Here is a 19,237-nt window from a genome sequence, read left to right as displayed (position 1 = left end):
TGCCCAGGCTCTGGTTAAAATAATGTAAGATGGATAGAGGCCCAGAGAAGGAAAGGGTCAGTTTAGGGTCACCCAGCAGGCATTCAAGGTACTGTCCTACCTGCAAGATGAAGGTTGAGCTCTCTCAGCTGAGTGATCAGTTTCCGAAGATGGAAGTGAGAGATTAGAAGCTACTCTGGTTGGAGTTGGGCAGGCTGTCCTCCATGCTGTAGACCACTGTCGATTTTCTTCTGTCCTTCCCACACTGGAGAAACAGAGGGTCACCCCCGCTCTCCGCTCCGCCTGACCCTCTTTACAAAACAGCTCTTGGTTCCTGGCACCTTGTCTCTATTAGCCTAAGGACTCCTAGCAGCAGGACCTCATCTCCCCATCAGTCCAGGGCCAGAGCTTATCCCGGCCATTTGGGACATCTGGATTGGGCTCAGAGGACTCTGACCACTGTGTCCAGGTTCACTGCTGACTTTCCCGGGGAGGCTGCTGCTTTCTAGCCTTGGCCCTTCACTAGGAAAGGGGAGCTCTTGGCCATTCCTTGCCAGCCCCACCACAGACTCCCCCTTCGCTAAATTCCAGTATGCCATGCCACCTAGAGCCTGTGGTGCCTATAAATAGAGGCTGTATACACCAGGAGGGCCTGAACCCCGTCTGCTGGGAGCTCAAAAGGATGTCTGGTTCCTGTCACGTGGAGATGGGAGAGGTAGCCACTTCCCACTCCAGGCTCTCAGAGAGGTGGCTCACTCAGGCCAGGCTTCTCCAGAACTGGTAGCCACATTGCAAGCTCCCAAGTCTCCTCCTTACTAGGTGGGAGATAGAGTCAACAGAGATATGTCTGAAGTCTCTCCATGCCCGACAAGTGGCTTCCCACAAGGCCGTCTGTGTTAGTCACTCTTCTTGTTTCTGTGGCAAAATATCAGGTAAAAGCAACTCAAGGAAGGAAACTGTACTTTAGCTCACTGTCAGAGGATACAGTCCACCAAGACAGAGAGGTGGTACCATCAGGAGCCTGGGACGGATGACCACAGTGTGTGCACAATTGGGAAAGAGAGGGGGTAAAGACCATTGTGAACCCCATTTGCCTTTTTGTTGAGCCAGGACCCCTGTCCCTGGAATGGCACCTCTCACATTTAGAGTGGCTCTCCCCAAGTTGCCTAACCCAGTCTGGAAGCTCCTTCACAGACACACTGAGAGATTTATCTCCTAAGTGATTCTAGATCCTGTCAAGTTGAGAGTGTTAGCCTCCTCCACATCTGGTGTGGTGTCAAGGACTGATAGAAAGAATGCTTGCAGCTGTTAACATCATCACCATGTACCCAGGGGTCCTCAGGCCCAGACACGTGACAAAGAGCTTTATACTCATGACCTCACTTCACCCTTATGGAAGCCTTAGGGGGTCGCTCTCATCTTCTCACAGAACAGGCGAGGCCCCTGAGGCCAAACCCACAACTAGAGTTAAGATTTGAACTCAGGGAGTTGGGGATTTAGCTCAGTGGTAGAGGCTTTAGAACCGTGTGGATCCATGCTGGGTCCTGGTGACTGAAAGGTTCCTTTGCCACAGCTCTGAAGAGCCTCTGTTCCCACAGACGCTGAGCAGCAGTGTGTATAGGAACGCTTCACCCTATGGCTCCCTCAACAACATTGCTGATGGCCTCAGCTCCCTCACAGAGCATTTCTCGGATCTGACGCTCACCTCTGAAGCCCGCAAACCCAGCAAACGGCCTCCTCCGAACTACCTGTGCCACCTGTGTTTCAACAAAGGACACTACATTAAGGATTGCCCTCAGGTAAGGCAATGCAGCCCAACTGGGCTCTCCCGCTGAGTCTGTGGGTAGATGGGCACCATGGTCTCCCTGGGGCCTTGTGTTTCCATGGTGCTGTTAAAGAAGACAAGGCTGTCTGAGGTAGAGTGGTACAGACCCCACTTACAGACCCCACTTGGGCCCATGGTGCTTGCTAAGCAATCTTCATGGGGGATTCTGGATCCAAACCAGGCCCCCACATGAGGTTCTGGCCCCTCGGGTCCCACAAGTGTTCCTGCAGAGTAGGTCCCATTATAGTGGGGCAGGAGGCAGCCGGCAACCTCTTCATAACTCTCTGGAGGCCCCATCTGCTCACACTCACTTGGAAGGAATGTGGGCTCCTGGCCAGGAATCCAGATGTGCACCCCCTCCCTCAGACCCACCACTGCCTCCTCTGCCTAGACAAAGGAAGGATGAGGGTCCTTGCCTGTTTGTGCCCCAGAATAGGTCAGGGTAAAGGCATCGGGTGCCAAGAGGCCCGGCATCCCTCGAAGGGTGTAGGGCTTGGAGGTGGAGGGGTTGGGGGCAGCCCCATTCTGTCCCTATCCTTTACTGTAATGAAGCAAGACATCTGCAGCCAATGCCACTCTCTGGGTGACTGACAGCCAGTAGATTCAGGACCCTGGGAACAGAAGACAGCACCCATCTTTTTTTAGTGCAGTGTGAGCTTATCAGCGATCCTTTCCCCCTCCTTTTTCATCTTCCCATTTTCCATTTTTTCTTTGATAATGTAGTGCTGGGTTTATTTTCTGTACCTAATGGAAATGGAATCCCGTCGATTCCAAAAAGCTGTGCAGTGCCACCCTCCAGATGCTGGGAGGCAGAATAGAGTGGGGTGGGGAGGCAGAATGGGCCACCACTGCGTCCTAGGCATTTCTCAAGACGGGCTGTGCCAGGCTTTGGGTCTTTGCTGCTTAAAGTCTAGCCCGAAACATCTCTGTTAATGGTTCCAGGGAACTTGGTAGAGAAGCAGAACCCCAGGTCAGCCCTACACCCCTGTGCCAGGTCAATCTCCATGGTGACATGTGTACATCCCTTACTGGAACCCCACGAGGTGGGAGCTCACCAATGATGGCGCCCCCCCACACTTCACACCCCATCCTTCCATGGGGGGGGCAGTGGGCCAGAGGCCCTTGGAATCCTGGGAATTTGCTGGAGGTTGAGCTCCCTTCCTCCCCCAGGGCTCTCTGATTGGGCAACAGATAAGGACTCCGAGGCTGCCCACCCCTTCCCAGCTAAGCACTCCCACATGCAGCAGTTAAGGATATCTCAAGATCTGTTCCACCCAGGGGCAGCTTGGGAGATGGGCAAACAGGGCCCACTCACATTGAGGAGGTGACAAACCCTGTGCCACATGTCCCCTGGCAGCCTCTCACGTAGTGCGGGTGACTGCCTGTGTGTCAGGCTCAGAAGAGCCTCTGTCTGGGAGGCTGGGATGAGTACTTTGAGCAAGGGAGAAACATGCAGAAGTTGAGCTGGTTAGGGGAGGAACCAGGATTTTAACACAGGCAGGTAGGTGAGCGTCTTCAGACTACTAGATAGAGGGTCCCTCGGTTTCCAGCACAGTGCTGACACTGGCCTTCCTTCACAATGACCATTGTCTCTCAGCTCTTTGGCAGATGAGGGAGGCGGGCCCAGTGACAACAGGATAAATGGGTCTCTGAGAGCTATAGAGCTGAGGACCCAGAATGGGTACTTGGTGCCTCCATGAATACCTGGGTCACACCCATTTGAGACCTGTGCTTTGAGCAACCTGGACGAGCTTCTGAGGCTGTCTGTCCTGATTTCTTCCCAAACATGATGGTATCCAGGACTCCCGGAAGCCCAGGGATCTCCCTGCCTGCCTCAGTGGTAGAGGCAGGGTTGGGATAAGGCAAAGGAGGACTCTAACATCTGGATACAGTGACCCGAGACAGGAAAAGTACCTGATGGGGTCTGGCACAGCAGAAATGCTTGTTACAGTGTCTGACAGTATTTCCTTCCGTTGGACACCACCGTGAACAGAGCACACCCTCGCCCCTGCAGAGTGCTGGATGGTGGGGATTTGGGTGGCCTGGAATTTAGTTGGATGCTATCCACCCTCCACTGACCACAAGCAGCTGCTGGGCCACGTTCTTTTCTGGACCCTCGTCACCTGTCTCCTGAACCAGCTGGGTTTCTTATCCTATCAGGTGTTGAGCACAAGTCTTCCCGAAGAGAGGAAAGGGGCAACTGAATTTTTATAAACCCATGTTTCAAATGTAATTTTATACAGCAGGTCAAAATAATTAATATGTGAGAAGTGGTGACCCACCCCTGTACTGTGGGGTCTGAGACAGGAAGGTCACATGACTCCTCCTTGTGGTATCATGGGTCGCCACTGCTTGTCGGTCGCAGCGAGGCTGCGTCTACCCGATACTGTGGGTAGCACTGCTGTGGGTGTGGCCTCCCAGTATCCCTGAAAGTCCTTGACTTTGGTTTTCCATCCTGACCTTTATTGTTCCCTTCTGTGGAGTCGCTTACCTCATCTTGGTTTTTGTTTCTCAGTGTGGAGGCTGAGATTAGGTCACACAGACCCTATGCTCCCTCACTGTTATGATTGGTTTTTGTTATGAGATGTTCTCTCCAGTCCAGGTTGGCCTCAAACTTGTGATTATCATGCCTTGGACATATGCCACCATACCCGGCCACACCTTCACTCTTTCTTTCTCCCTCCCTCCCTCCCTCTCTCCCCCTTCCCCTCGCCCTCCCCTTTCTTTCTTTCTTTCTTTCTTTCTTTCTTTCTTTCTTTCTTTCTTTCCTTCCTTCCTTCCTTCCTTCCTTCCTTCCTTCCTTCCTTCCTTCCTTCCTTCCTTCCTTCTTTCTTTCTTTCTTTCTTTCTTTCTTTCTTTCTTTCTTTCTTTCTTTCTTTCTTTCGGCATCTTATCTAGCTAGGCAGCCCTAGCTGGCCTTGAACTCTTCTTGATCTTCCTTCTCCCGGTGTCCAAATGCAAAATTGTGCCACTTCCTCTGCCTTCACATCTTTCTGTGTATATAACAGGTGTGCATGATACATGCACGTACATGTGTGTGATATATGTGCATATATGTAATATGTATATGTGGGTGTGATACATGCGTGTATGTATGTGCGTATGAGATGTGTGGGTGTGTGTGCTCCTATGTGAGACCAGAAGCTGGCATCTGGCGTCTTCTCAAGTCACTTCTCCATCTTATTTTAATTAAAAAAAAAGATTTATTTATTTTATTTACATGAGTACGCTGTAGCTGTCTTCAGACACACCAGAAGAGGGTATCAGACGTTGTGAGCCACCATGTGGTTGCTGGGAATTGAACTCAGGACCTCTGAAAGTGCTCTTAACCACTGAGCCATCTCTCCACCCCCATCCAACATGCTCTTTTAAGCCAGGTCTCTCACTGAATTTAACCGATTCAGCTAGACTGGCCGGCCAACAAGCCCCAGGGATCCTCATTTTTCTGCAGATCCAAACTCAGGTCTGTATTGTGCACTGAGCTCCCTCCCTAGGCCCCCACCCTTCCTTTATCATTGTCAATGTTTATAACTTCGAATGGCTCCTCAAGCCACATGGCGTGCTTCAGGGTGTCGTGACTTTCATATGCCACCTAGTATTTTCTTGAGTTTTCCTTTTGGACCCGCTGGTTATTCAGAAATGTGTTGTTTAATAGCCGCATATTTGCAAGCTTTCCAAATATCTCTTGATGATTTCTGAATTTATTCCACTGTGGTCAGAGAACATGCTTTGTATTGTTCTTCTCTTCTAACTGCATTGTGGCTGTTGTGGAGCTCGGCATGTGGCTGGCCTGGAGACTGTCCTGTGAGAAGGTTGGGTGGGGCGCGCTGGGCTGTCTGCTAGGCATGCTGGCTGACAGGGCTGTTTACGTCTCCTGTTGCTTTCCTTGTCGATGCTCTGCCCAGTTCTCTATCCATTAAATGCAGATACCAGTGTCTCCAACCACTGTTACTGAATGATTCCTTTGTCTTCAATTGTTTTTCTTCATGTGCTTTGGTGTTCTCTTATTAGGTATGCCCTATCTTTCTAATGGCTAAACCTTTCTGATGAATTGATCATTTTACCATTATAAAATACCCCTTTTTATTTTTACTCTACTAACATTTGTTGGTTTTGTTTTTTTGTTTGTTTGTTTGTTTTAAAGCCTGTATTAGGGTTGAAGATGTAGCTCAGTGATAGAGCACTTACCTAGCACTTGAAAGCACATCTTGGGTTGAATCCGTAGGGTTGAAAGAAAATAGAACTTGGAAAAGCCCACAAAGTCTGGTTTTTCTCACAGTGGCGCACCTGGCTTTCTAGTGATTACTTTTAATCTATTCAGATATTTGAATCTGAAGTGAGTGTCCTGGAGATAGCATCTAACTGGTTGGATCTTGAGTTTTATGCCCAAGTTGAAAAACCCCTGCCTTTTGATTGGATTCTCTAATACATTCACCTTTAGTATTATTGACCTGGTTTGGTTTACTTCTACCATGAATTTCTGTTTTATACATTGTTTTCTTAATTCCTCTATTTTCTTCCTTCTCGTTAGTTTGCCAATGTAACATTTTAATTTTAAAAATGATTTTAATGCTGCTTTGTAGTGATCTGCTTGTTGAATGTGGTTAATAGTATACATCCTAATTCACCAGCATGACATACAGAAATACCACTCCTGCACAGCTTGGTGAGCTGCTGGTTTGGGCCTTCCAGTGTTCACTGTGCTGGCTCTGTTTCTGTGTCTATCCTACACGGAGACTGTCGAGCTGCCTGGATGCATTGTGGTGGCACTCAGGAGGCAGAGGCAGGAGGATCTCTGTGAATGTGAGGATAGCCTGGTCTACAGAGTGAGTTCCAGGACAGTCAATGCTGCACACAGAAACCCTGTCTTCAAAACCAAGAACAAAAAGCTGTCATTAGATTTTGAGAGTTTTAGGCCATTGTTTCGTCAAATATTTTTTCTACTCTTTTACCTTTTGTTCTGTAGAAATGTGTCTAGAATTATCCACAGTTTAACTGGGGTAGACTCCCCCCGCTCCCAGGTTGCCCATGAGCCCTGGCATTTCACAGAGGCAGCAAGGATCCCCACGCCATCCTCTTGCAACATATCAAGTTCAAGAACAGCTTGGGATACATGAGACTCCATGTAAAAGAAGACGACATAGTAGAAAGATCAGGCGAGCAGTCTCCCAGGTTCTGTTCACATGTCTCTGGGGCACTGGGAGGGAAACTGAGTACGACAAGAAGTCTGCAGCCTCCAAAGCAGAGGCAGAAGTGACGGGGATCTGCTGCTTAAAGGACTTCAGTCCTTGTGGGTGAGGTTGGGCCAGGCCCATCTCCAGTAGGTGTCTTGTGTAGAAAGCTCAGGAGCCAAGAGTGTTGTCACTTCATTCCTGGAAAGGCAAAATGAAGTGTAACAACAGCAAACCAGCCTCACAGTCCCTGCCCTTGGGTATGCGCAGCAGAGATTCAGATGGTTTTGAGGCCTGAAGGTAAACAGTAAAGTCATCATCCAATAGCCTGTAAGCCTGTCACCTTCTCAGTAGGTACAATAAAGTTCCTCCGTTTCCTTCTCACAATACTGTGGCCCAGGGATGTTAAGTGACTTGTCCATGGTCAACACAGCTGGTAACTCTCAATGCTTGGAACTCAGGTCCTCTGAGTCTAGGGCCCAGCCTTTTTTGTTTATGTCCTACATCTACTGTCTTTAAGATCAGAGGTTTTGTTTTGTTTTTTTTTTTTTAAAGTGATGATGGCTGGAAAGAGAAGTCAAGAAGTCACACCTGCCCATTCTGACCAAGTTGGTATGGGTCCATCCTCGGGGATCTGCTGCCTGGCAAAGCAGAGAGGTCAGGGTAGCATTGGACGGCCAGCTCTGGTGGCCATAGACACCTGTTGTCACCTGCTTCCTGGGCCCAAGGTGTTGATGTCCGCAGCCTAATGGGGCAGGGCCCTGAGGATCTGAGCCACAGTGGCTCTGAATCACCAATCCCGCAATCTTTCCAACTTGGCATGTGAGTTTGGAGTTTGGGGCTGTGAAGATCTCTCTAAGGTCCCATGTTTCTAGAATAGGCACAGGCTGGGTAGTGGCTCAAGAGTTTGTCCCACTCTGCCTGAGTCACCGTGGAAGGTTTCAGAGGAGAGGAGCTAGACCAGGGAGGGAAGGCATCCTGAGCCTCTCTGGGTTCTGCATGCCCTTGTTCACAGCTGGCACTCCCAGAGGAGAGGCGGGAGGTGTGGTCAGAGCAGATGGTGAAGGCTTGCATGCCAGGCTGTAACCCTGAGCTTAGTGTTGAGGGCAGGGAAGCCATCTGGTTTTAGGTAACAGGCTCCCGCTAACAGTTTAAAAGATCACTCTGAGGGCAGGTTGGAGGCCGGGTGGAGCTCAGAGGCTCAGAACATTGCAACACAGAAGGAAAGGGGAAGCCCACATCAGGAAACATTACACTTGAAGGAGAACCAAGGGTCCCCTCCTGGCAACCACTTCACAGCATAGGCTGTTCATGGTCCTTTTAGGGGTCCACAGAAAAGGTTCTACTTTAATGTGTTTTAAGACCATGAAAGGAAGTAGACACCACCCTCCTCCTCCTCCTCTTCCACCTTCTCCTCTTCTTCCTCCTCCTCCTCCTCCTCTCCCTCCTCTTCCTCTTCTTCCTCCTCCTCTTCCACCTTCTCCTCTTCCTCCTCCTTCTCCTCCTCCTCAACAACAACAACAACAACAACAACAAGTGACTAGAATCTAATCTGGATATCCACACTAACGCAGTTAGAAGATATAATTTTTAGTAACTTATAAAGGAAGGGTCACACAAAACAAAAAGTCTATGGGCATAAAAGTTGTCAGGTAACCATAAGAGGAACTGGCGGCTGCTTGCAATTGGATGGTCTTGCTGATTTCAGGAAAATTCACACAGGGTCTGCGTGCCACCAGGAAGGCTCCTGATGTTGTCCATTAGAGAAAGGGAAAGAGCCTTGAATTTATAAGCTAAAAGGTCAAGTTCAAGTCATTGTTCTGTATGTTGCTCTGCTATGCAACACTGGATAAGTTGCCTAACCTATCTGGGCCACTTCTCCACATCTGCCATTTGACCTTGCACCTCTGTGCAGTGTCCTTTCTCAAGGACTCCCTCTTCCCAGCGTGCCTTGTCTGGGGCAGCTACCCTTCAAGCCTTGAACCTCCCTTAGTCCCAAGACTTTCTGGATGAGTGGTGGTCCTTGTCTTGAGGGAGGTCCAGGGGGTTGTCACCTGTGCCTCTGTGTCCAGCTGAGGGCTGGCACCCAGGGGAGCACGGGCCTGAGTCAGCGTGCCTGTCTGCTAATGTGATCCAGATGTCAGACGGAGCAAAGTCCTCACCCCCACCCAGCTGGCAGCTCGGGTTTCTTGGAGATTGCAAAAGAAAAAGGAAAACAGAGCAGAGAGAAAGGCTCAGATCCCAGAACAGCTGAAATCTTAGGATGTAAATAGTTTTGGAGTCTTGCTGGGGGAGGCCATTGGCCTTCTGCCTACCCTGCCTGGGCTGCCCTTGGACCCCAGCCCTGCCTCCTGCCACAGCTAGAGGCGCCAGTCCCTGAGGACTTGGGTGTTCAAAGGGGATAAGCAGAGCTGATGGCCATATCTGACCCCGGCCTGGGTTGTCAACCCCCTCATTCCAGTCCTGACAGCAGTTTTGTTATTCTCTGGGGTCTGAGTGGGTGGAACTGCCCAGGGCACAGGTGGGGAGGAACCATGGATCTGTGGGGTTTTCCCTAAAGCACTGAGGCTAGGGTCTAAGAAGTTCCTTAGAGCCTCCAAGCTGAGTGGTATGGATAGCTGAAAGGGGTTATCCTGTTCATCGAGCCCAGCCAAGCGCTTCCCTCTGCTTGTCAGCGCCTCCCACAGGAAGGAACAGACAAGGGAAAGTTCTCAGGTTGATGTGTTTAAAGCTGCTGTACCTTGGACTTGGTTTGAGTGTGCTTCTCAAGGGCTTGGCTCATGTGGGAAGCTTGCTTCCCACTGTGTTGATGGATGAAGTGAGAGGCGGTGGGCCTTTAAGAGGCGGGGTCTGGTGGGAGGTGGTTAAGTCATTGGAAGGCACTGAAGTAATTTCCAGGACCCCGGTTATGTCTCAAGGGTTATTATGAAAAAGCAAGTCTTCCTTTGCTAGGTGGCCTCTTAGTCTTTCTGGCATTGGGTGCCCTTCTCCGTGAGAGCTTCAAAGGACTAGATGTTAGGACTTTTAGCCAAAGCTGTGAGTTACATAAGCTCATTTTCTTTGGGAAGTATGAGCTTCAGGTATCTTATTGTAGCAACAGAAAACAGAAAGGAACACTAGTGAGCTGGTGGAGAAACTGAGGGTTTTCCCACAGAATCTGCACTAAGATCACTTTGAGAAAAGGTTTGCTGGGGGTGATGGGGTAGGAAGAGAGCCAGAAACAGGGGAGGGAGGGAAGGAAGGAGGGGGAGGGGGAAGGGGAGGGAAGAGAGGATAATGGAAGCTAACAGTATCATTCTGTGATTCCCCGGAAGAATTCTGGGCTGGGTTCAGGTGGCAGGGGTGAATGACTCCCCTGGAACCAAGGGTGGCTGCCTGTGGGGACCTGGGCTGTGTTGCTCTAGCACCTGGAATGAATGCCATGGGTGCCCAGGGCATGTTCTCATGTATCTTGGCCTGCCTTCCCTCCCTCTCCCATCCCTTTCCCCTCCCCCCTCCTCTCTGAGACCCCTCTGCTGCCTCATACCATGCCAGTGTGGCTTCTTTCCAGCTGTGAGCCTCTGGGAAAGTGAGCCAGTCTTTCCAGGTCTTGTTTCCTCCTATTTCTAGTAAGGATACTGAAAAGTCCTGCCTCGAAGCATGCTGGGAGTGGCCGTTTATCTGAAGCTCTCCCCACACTCTCTGAGCACTTGCACTAAGTCTGTTTGTAGATGTTGTTATTTTTAGGCCGCAGGTCAGCTCTTTCAAACTGGTTTGGGGTGGTCCCAAAAGTCTGGAGTGTGTCTCAGAGCTGTGGGGTCCCCCAGAGGGCTCTGGGCCTCCTGTCCTCCCCTCTGTCCACAGAAGGGGCTATTTCAGGGATAGGCTGTAAGGAGCTAGGTAACAAGGCTGTTTCCTCAGGGACTTTGGAGGAGCAGAGGGCATTCCAAAGAACTCGGGACCACATGGGGTACTCTCTGTAAGAGGCTCGGGGAATCTGCTCTGCTCAGGGTGGTGCTCCAGGAAATGACTGGGGGAAGTACAGATGTCAGTTCCTGCTGGCTCCCATGGAGGGATGGACTTGTCAGGTCCTCACCCTACCTAGCACAGACAAGAAGGGACAGCTGCAGAGAGGCATGGAAGTGGAGAAAGAGGGGTGTGGTGCAAGGCACGTGACCGGATGGAGCTGTGGACCCAGTTTCACATCCTCAGCTGGTGGTTCTCTTTTTAAGCATCATACAGGGCAAGAAGGAGCCCCCAGGATCTCCACGATCAGTGAGGGCTTCACCTCCTAGATTCTGAGGGACGGAGATGAGGGCAGAACCTGGAAAGAGCCAGCTCATGCCCGGGTGGTGAACAACTTGCAAGGCCTGGAGGACAGTGTTGGAACAAAGCAAAAGCAAACCGCTCTGTGTTGGTCAGCACAGCGTCACCATCATTAAGTGTCTGCCACAAGCTGGTGTTCTAAGGAGGTTTATTAATAGAGCCTGGAGGTTCCACCAAAAGGTTTAGCTCAGGCTGGGGCCAACCCTCAGCTGCGTGGCTGTGTGGTTAATGACGGTGACAGAAACACTCCAGGGGATGTGAGAGATTTGGTACAGAACAGGGAGAGAGGCAAGGGCTTGAGCTTTTCATGTGGTTTCTGTTTATCTTGGGACTGTTCAGGGATGAGCTAGCTTTGAAGGCTGGGGTTCTCGCAGAGCCTTCCTGAACTGGACTCAGACTTTAGTTTTGTGCTTACCTACTGTATACTTTTGGCTGGGAATGTGTTCTCTTGTCTTGCAGGGTGCAGTGGGACATGTGGGTCACACTGCCTTTCCCTTACTTGGCCTCCTCTAGCACTGGGTATGCAGCTGCTCCCATAAGTTCTGTTGTTGCTCTTGAGGCCATTGGTCCCTGCCTCATTCACCCTCACTGGTAAACTGAGGCTGGGACTAGAGCAAGACTCCTGAAATACAACAGACCCTGGACCCTCCCCTTTTCTTCCCATTGTCTACAATGGCTCTTGAACCTGTATTCTTGGGGACACACACATGCTATGCATACACACATACACATACACACACGTGCACATAAACATGTACATACACATATGCACACATGTATGCACATACACACACATGCACATAAACATGTACATTCACACACATGTGCACACACATGCACACACACACAACTTGCACAGGTGCATACATACATGCATATACTTGGTATTTTCCAAGCTGCTAAGCCCTGCCATCTTGCACTGCCTTAACTACTTCTCTCTGGTTCCCTTCAGAGCCTAACTTGAGCCCGCCACCCTTGGGACTCCTCCCCAGCCATATCCTGCCTGTGGGAACCTGGCTTTATGTCTGAGCTGATTCCTGATTCCTTCAGATACTCAGTGGCTCAAGCTCCAGAACACCAGCAGGTCTTCTAGGATCAGCTGGAGAGTGAGGAGGCCTCAGGCTCTGTTGAGTTGAAGGCAGGACAAGACGTTGGTTGCTAGGTAGGGCTGCTCATTGCCGTGTGTCTGGTTCTGATCAGCTTCAAGGGAGTTTAGAGGTAGGATAGTCAACTGGGTGACCTTGAATAAGTCTCATGCCCTTATGCCTCAGTTTTTCCTTCTGTATAGTGGGCCCGTGGACACACATCCAGCCTGTCCCTTGGGGCTTCTGTGAGAATCTTCTGAGCTGACAGCTATACATGAAAGGAAACCCAGATAAACAAAATTAAAGGGCCTGAAAAGGAGTGAGTGTTTCTTGACATCAGGAGGCTAGCCTGGAGTGGTCCTTGAACCAGCTGCTGCTTTGAGAGGTTTAGAAATACAAGCTAGGATTGAGGGTATGGCTCAGTGGCAGAACTCCTGCCTAGCACACGATCAGTTTCAAGCAGCATCAGACTGGATGTGATCTCAAGTCTTCTGGGTCACTCCTGCCCACACCAGAGTTCTGGAACTACTGTCCCACGGCACAGTGACCCTCACTTTCTTGTCCTGGACTCAGCAGCATGGTCTGCCCTCTAGCGTCTGATGGGATCTTGCCTGGGAGTTCCCACCCAGTTACAGGAAACTACCTTGCTAGTCTGCTTAGGATGCAGAGACATTGGGTGAAATGGAGCAAAGGGCTGACAGCCCTAGTGAGGCTATTCCAATTGGCTTGGGAGTCAGCAAGGCCACCGGAGCTGGAACAGGGCAGGCAGGGTTGGGGGAGCACCCTCAGCTGGGGGCAGGAAGCTGGAGCTTCCTCTAAGCAAACTAAAGGCATTATCACCAGGCAATCACCATCTACACCGGACGGGCAAAAGGGCCAAATCACAGCTGGAGTGTTTGGGTTAGACCGATGACAGGACTTTCTACCAGCCAGGAGCACACCAGGAAGGATATTGAGAACCTCCATCCCCTGAGATGGATGGGCTTGCTGTGTGAGGTCCACAGCAGACCAGGGAGAGGTGAAAGCAGTTTCAGTCCAGCTTCCCACTCTGAGACAGTTCCAGGTGTGCTTGTCTTTTATCATCATGACACAACACTGTCATATACAAAGGCCATGCTGAAGATTGAGCATGGAACTGAGGTGTAAACATAAACACACACACACACTCAGAGAGAGAGAGAGAAAGAGAGAGAGAGACAGAGACAGAGACAGAGAGACAGAGACAGAGAGAGACAGAGACAGAGAGAGACAGAGACAGAGACACACAGACACACATACACAGAGACATACACACAGACACAGAGAGAGAGACACACAGACACATACACACACACAGAGATAGAGAGAGAGAGAGACACACACACACAGACACATATACAGACACACACACACAGATGCACACACAGAGACACATACACAGACACACACACACAGAGACACACAGAGACACATACACAGACACACACACAGAGATACGCACACACAGAGACACACATAGACACACACACAGAGACAGAGAGAGACAGAGACAGAGAGAGACAGAGACAGAGAGAGACAGAGACACACACAGACACACAAACACAGAGACAGAGACAGAGAGAGACAGAGACACACACAGAGACACATATACAGAGAGAGACACACACACAGAGACACACAGACACACACACAGAGACACATAACAGAGAGACACACACAGACACACACACAGACACACAGACACACACACAGACAGAGACAGAGACACACATAGACACACACACAGAGACACACACATACACACACAGGACACATATACACACAGAGTAAATTAATGATTTTGTGTTGATCTGCATTCAAAGCTATCCTGGGGTGTGTGCCACATCATTTGTCTAAGTCCACAGCAAGGCCTGGACTGTCACCGCAGAAGTCCTGGATTTTAACTGCTGTCCCCAAAGCCTCTCTTTATTATAGGCCTCCTGGGAGTGAGGATTGGCATTAAGGACCCTGGTGACCCTCCTGGAGGCTGTTTGGTAGGCCCTGTACATAAGTCTTGGCCTGCTGGCACCCAGGTTCTAATATCACACCAAAGCAGAGGCTCCTCCAAGGAGGCAACTGAGTCCCTGGAGCCAGAGGGGTCCAAAGAGGGTACAAGGAGAGGCTTAGGGGACTTCAGCCTGGTGTAGAGGTTGAGAGACACTTCTGTGCATTCTTGGGATAGTTGCTTGGAGTCTCTGTTTCCCTGAAACAGGAAAGAGGGGTTGACTCCAATCAATGCTGCTCCTCTGGGAGGAGCATTCTTCCCCTTAGGACTTCCTGGGATGTTTTGTCTTGTTTACTGGGGTGCTGTGAGTGTTGACTAGAGCAGGCTGGGTCACAGAGACTTGTCTGGATGTTCAATGACTGTGACCGAGAGCTGGGCAAATTCAGTACCCAGTGTGAAGTAGCATGGTGCCCAGAGTAGCAGATCTGCAGGTGAGCAAGCTACATGTTCTTCTAGGTTCCAGGACACAGGAAGTCCCAGGGCTTCTGCTCATTCATGCCTGGGCTTCATCCTAGAATCTTGGTCCAAGTGGCCATAGAGCTCGTGACTTGGGAACAGGCTTCCTTCCAGGTGGCTCTGGCTCTTAGGCTGTGGGTCGTGTGGTTTCAGATCTGAGGCTCTCTGATCTGTCCGTAGCTGAGTTCCAGCATTCTAAGCTTCACACAGGTGTCTGGGTTCTCACGGCTCTCATTCTGGGGAGGAAGTCTCTTGCCTAAGCATAGTGTCTGTTACCACCCCCCCCCCCAATTCTAGAATCTAAGACGTGATGTTGTTGTAGGCTTAACCCTGGCAGAGTCTACACTCGGCAACTCTGTGATGGTCCACCAGACCATCTACTAGATGCCTACTAGAGCCAGGGGTCTGGCCTTTGTCTTCTTGAGATGATGCAGTAAGCTGTATGAACCTGGGTCCAGGCCGCTCTGCTTTGGGGGACAGTGAAACAGGAAAGCAGGACCGTGTAGAACTCCTGGCTTTGCCCCCAGCGCTGAGGCAGAAGAGTCAAAGCTAGAGTAGAGAAAAGACACCTTCCACCGTGCAGCAGGGACCGTGGTACAGGCACGAGGAAGCACCTCTGGATTATGTTTTGGGTCGGTGTATCTCACAGCAGAGTTCTTGTGCCCAGACTGGTGGATTAGGCTTCAACATGAGGGGTTGTCACATACAAAGACCCCTTAAACTCTGCTCTGACAAACACACCTGAATTCCAGGCAGGGAAGAGACCTCGGAGGGGATGAGTTGCTCAGTAAGGATGGTGCTGTTACTGCATGGGCCTTTCCAGTTAGCCCAGCTAGGCCTGGCTTTTTATATAGAACCATCCTATTTCTATAGGACCCAAATGACCTCGGTCTCTCTAAGGTAACAGAGAGCATCCCAACCCCCCAGGAGTATATACTTACTGTCTATAGCCTAGTGACTTTACCAAGCCTGGGAGGGTTCCCTCAGCGCCATATGACTCTAACCCTAGGCCATTTTCAAGCCAACTAGACCACACAGTCATGTCTAAGGACTGGTGTCCCAACCAGTCCCCTCCGGCCCACCTCCCACCTCAGCTATGCTAGGATGTCAAACCTGAAGCCATGAAACAGAAGGTGGGCTGCAAAATGTCACACCTTGAGTCTCTCAGTCTGTGTGACCTTGAAAATGCCCCTGAACCTCTCTGGTTTCTTCCATGCTGAGGGACAGCAGAGTATGGATGACAGAATGGCCACAAGGACCGAGCGAGATCCTGTAAGGACAAACCTGGCACACCGAGAGGGGGCAGAGGCTGCCCACGAGCCTGCCAGCTTATCAATCTTGGCACAAAGCCTGCTTTGGGGAGAGCTTGTGTTTGCTGAGGGAGACTGGGTGGCCACCGTTATAGCCGCTTTAGGTGTGAAGTTATGCTTTTTAGAAAATCCAGGTTTTTTTTAAGGGGCTATCAAGGTACAAGGGTGAGGAGTCTAAAAGTACATGAAGTACTAGGCACGTTGGTAATGGTGAAAATGATGGCGGTGGTGGTGGTGGTAACAGCGGTGGTGACGGCGGTGATATTAAGAATGATAATGATGTTTGTGATGATGTTGATGGTGGTGATGACAGTGATGGTGGTGGTGGTGGTGGCGGGGGTCATGATTGTGATGATGACTACCCTAAACTCCAACCCTGTGCCAAACATTTGCTCTCAGCGAGCCAATCGCTGTCCTCCCTACCTGGATGATGGGATGATGCCAGAGTAAGACGCAGAGAGAGGCAGAAATTCCTCTGTGCTTTTGCTGCTGCTCAGCGGCACCAGCGTTCACACCCAGGTCCCTGTTTTCATTTGTCCTCATTGGATGAGAGACTGCAAGCCGCTAGCGGGGTAGCGGCCACCTCTTTGTGGGCCCACAAGGGGCCCATGGCAGGGACAGATGACTCTTTTTTTTTTTTTTTTTCAGAAGAGATGGAAGAATTGTGGGGTTTCCCCTCTTTCCCACAGGGTTTTTTCTTGTCTTTCTTTCTTTTTTACTTTTTGGTCATTTTTATAGAAATCCAGAATGCCATGACGGTGCACCCATTCCCAGCCCGCCTTGGCTGTGGAGATGTGCTGTGTGCAGAGCTCCTGAGGCAGACTACTGCGTTGCAGAGGGGTGAATGCCCTTCACGCCAGGCCTGTGTGTATGCCACAGGGCCAGCTCTGCACTGTGCACCTCTCCCTATCCAGGAGCTGGAGGTTAGGGGTAAGCCTCACCAACCTGCCCCCTCGCAGATAGATGTGCAGTTGGTTTGAAGCGCTGCTTTGTCTGCATGACAGCGTGAGTGCCCTGTCTGCATGTACACCTCCAGGCCAGAAGAGGGCATCAGACCAGTTACAGATGGTTGTGAGCCACCATGTGGTTGCTGGGAATTGAACTCAGGTCCTCCGCAAGAGCAGCCAGTGCTCTTAACCACTGAGCCATTTCTCCAGCCCCACTGCTCTTTTCTTGGCCACTCTCGGTCACTGTCATTTGGCTTAGCAGGAGGGTCAGGGTCATCCTGAGATGTGAAGGGACAAGCTCTCTCATGACTTTCTCCCTATGCTTTGCGCTGCCCGGCCTGTCCTACACATGGGTTCAGGATCTACACGTACAGAGCTGAAGCACCAGCCCCGATCTGCTCCTCTTCCCTAGATGGTATCCCTGCTCCCAGGATTCATTCTTGCTTTCTAGGCCACTGGGAACACAGATAAGATGGGTCAGACAGTGAGGGACCCTGCATGGCACATGTGAGCAAGTTGCAGGCACTGGGAGGCACATCAGAGCTGCTGGGATTTACCTAAAACCTTTACCTCAGCTGAGGAGTAGGAAAGCACAAAACCCCAGGAGGCCTTTCTGTGGGTGTGGCAGCAGGCCTCTGGAAGTGAGGCCTCAGATACTGTGGCAGAGTTCCAGGACAGCATGGCTCTAGGCCGTGGAGGGGAAGCCGACAGTCCCTGTTTCTCACACTCTCTACAGCACTGAATGCCTGAGCCCCATCCTGCTAGTCAGGATTTGGTGCTGCTGGAAGCCTCGGCCCAGAGCATCCTGTGCTGTGTGAAGGCCAGTGGGAGGCGATGAGACTGGGGGCGTCTGTGCCCCGTGTCTACGAAGTGCCTGATGGCTGCAACCTTGGGCCTTTTGACTTGGATTTCACTTGCTCTGCCTCTGCTGCTTCTGCTGTGGGCTCAGCCTCTTTCTCAGCCCCAAGAAACCACTCTGGGGCCTAGCAGGCAGCTTGGAGCTTTGAGGCCTGCCTTAGGGTGCTCTGCGTGCCCTTCCAGCTCACCTACTGGGGAAACAATCAGCCTGCATCTGTGTAATTACAGAATAGCAGTCTGCCTCCTGCCTTTGGGGTGGGCCTTTTTCCAGGGCTCATATCTGTTGGCCTCGTGTCATCATGTGACTGTCCCACGTGCTGTATCCTGCTCCGGACTTGGCCAGATCTCCTCCATCCATCTCTGTTGGATGGCCACAGCCGTGGGCAGGCTCCCCCATGCCACGGCACAGAGAAGCTTGCTGCTTCAGACTTCCTGGGCCTCACAGTCTCTCCCTGCCACCATCCACCTGACACATGTGGCCAGAGAGATTCCAGGAAGTCACAGGAACCTATCCATACTGATGCTAAACTGTGGTTTCCCATGGCTCCTGGGCTAAAATCCAACCTTGTGATGGAGTTCTGGGGCCCCTGAGGTCCAGCCTTTGCCCCTCCAAGGCCTTCACCTTCAGGCTTCCTGCTACCCAGCTCTGCCCTGACGGCAGCGAACTGTCTTCACTGGAACTTTCATTGGCATCCCCCATACTCCTCGACACCTCCTCACCACCCCGAATTTCACGTTCCTGTCCTTCCCCGGCGTGCCCTTTGCTAGGCAAGTCAATGCTCAGCTGGCTTCTCTTCTCTGTTCATTCATTTATTAAGCTCCTACTGTGTGTGTGGCATGGACCACAGTGAACAAGGAAGACATGGAAAGAGCAGTTCACACTCCTGTGGCGGTGACAGCAAAGAAATAGAGACACTATGACATGAGTCATAGTTCAGACAGAGCTGCCAGGGACCACATCTCTGAGGATGGAACAACTTGTTTAGAGACAAGTGAATCAGGGAGAAAATGTTTGATGATCTGGGGCAAGATCATTCCTGGCAGAGGGAAAAGCAAATGCCGCAAGGTCCCAGGATGTCCAGGCAAGGATGGCCTCAGGCTGCATGGGACGGGCTGAAGCCCCCAATTTTAAGAATATCCCCAGCGCCACTGTCCCTTCTCTCCGTCCCCCTGCCTCAAGCTGGGCAGCTCTTCTCTAGGGAACACAGATGGGCACTTGTCTGAGAGTCCCCCTCCTCCCACCATCCCAACATGTGCAGTAGGGACAGGAAGTGTCGG

The 19,237-nt window shown here is 51.0% G+C and overlaps 1 protein-coding gene across 2 annotated transcripts in view; it reads left to right on the top strand.

Annotated features, from left to right (window-relative positions):
- Window positions 1–19,237, top strand: part of Zcchc24 (zinc finger CCHC-type containing 24) — a 51,929-nt gene that overhangs the window by 10,240 nt on the left and 22,452 nt on the right. For both annotated transcript variants that reach the window (NM_001108394.1, XM_063275489.1), the window contains exon 2: window positions 1,578–1,778. In NM_001108394.1, the coding sequence (NP_001101864.1) occupies window positions 1,578–1,778 (201 nt within the window). The remainder of the gene's footprint in view (window positions 1–1,577; window positions 1,779–19,237) is intronic.

The sequence above is a fragment of the Rattus norvegicus genome, chromosome 16 (assembly GCF_036323735.1).
Source record: "Rattus norvegicus strain BN/NHsdMcwi chromosome 16, GRCr8, whole genome shotgun sequence".
NCBI classification, from domain to species: domain Eukaryota; kingdom Metazoa; phylum Chordata; class Mammalia; order Rodentia; family Muridae; genus Rattus; species Rattus norvegicus.
Note: the sequence above shows the minus strand (reverse complement) of the source record. Positions and strands in the feature narration are given on the sequence as shown.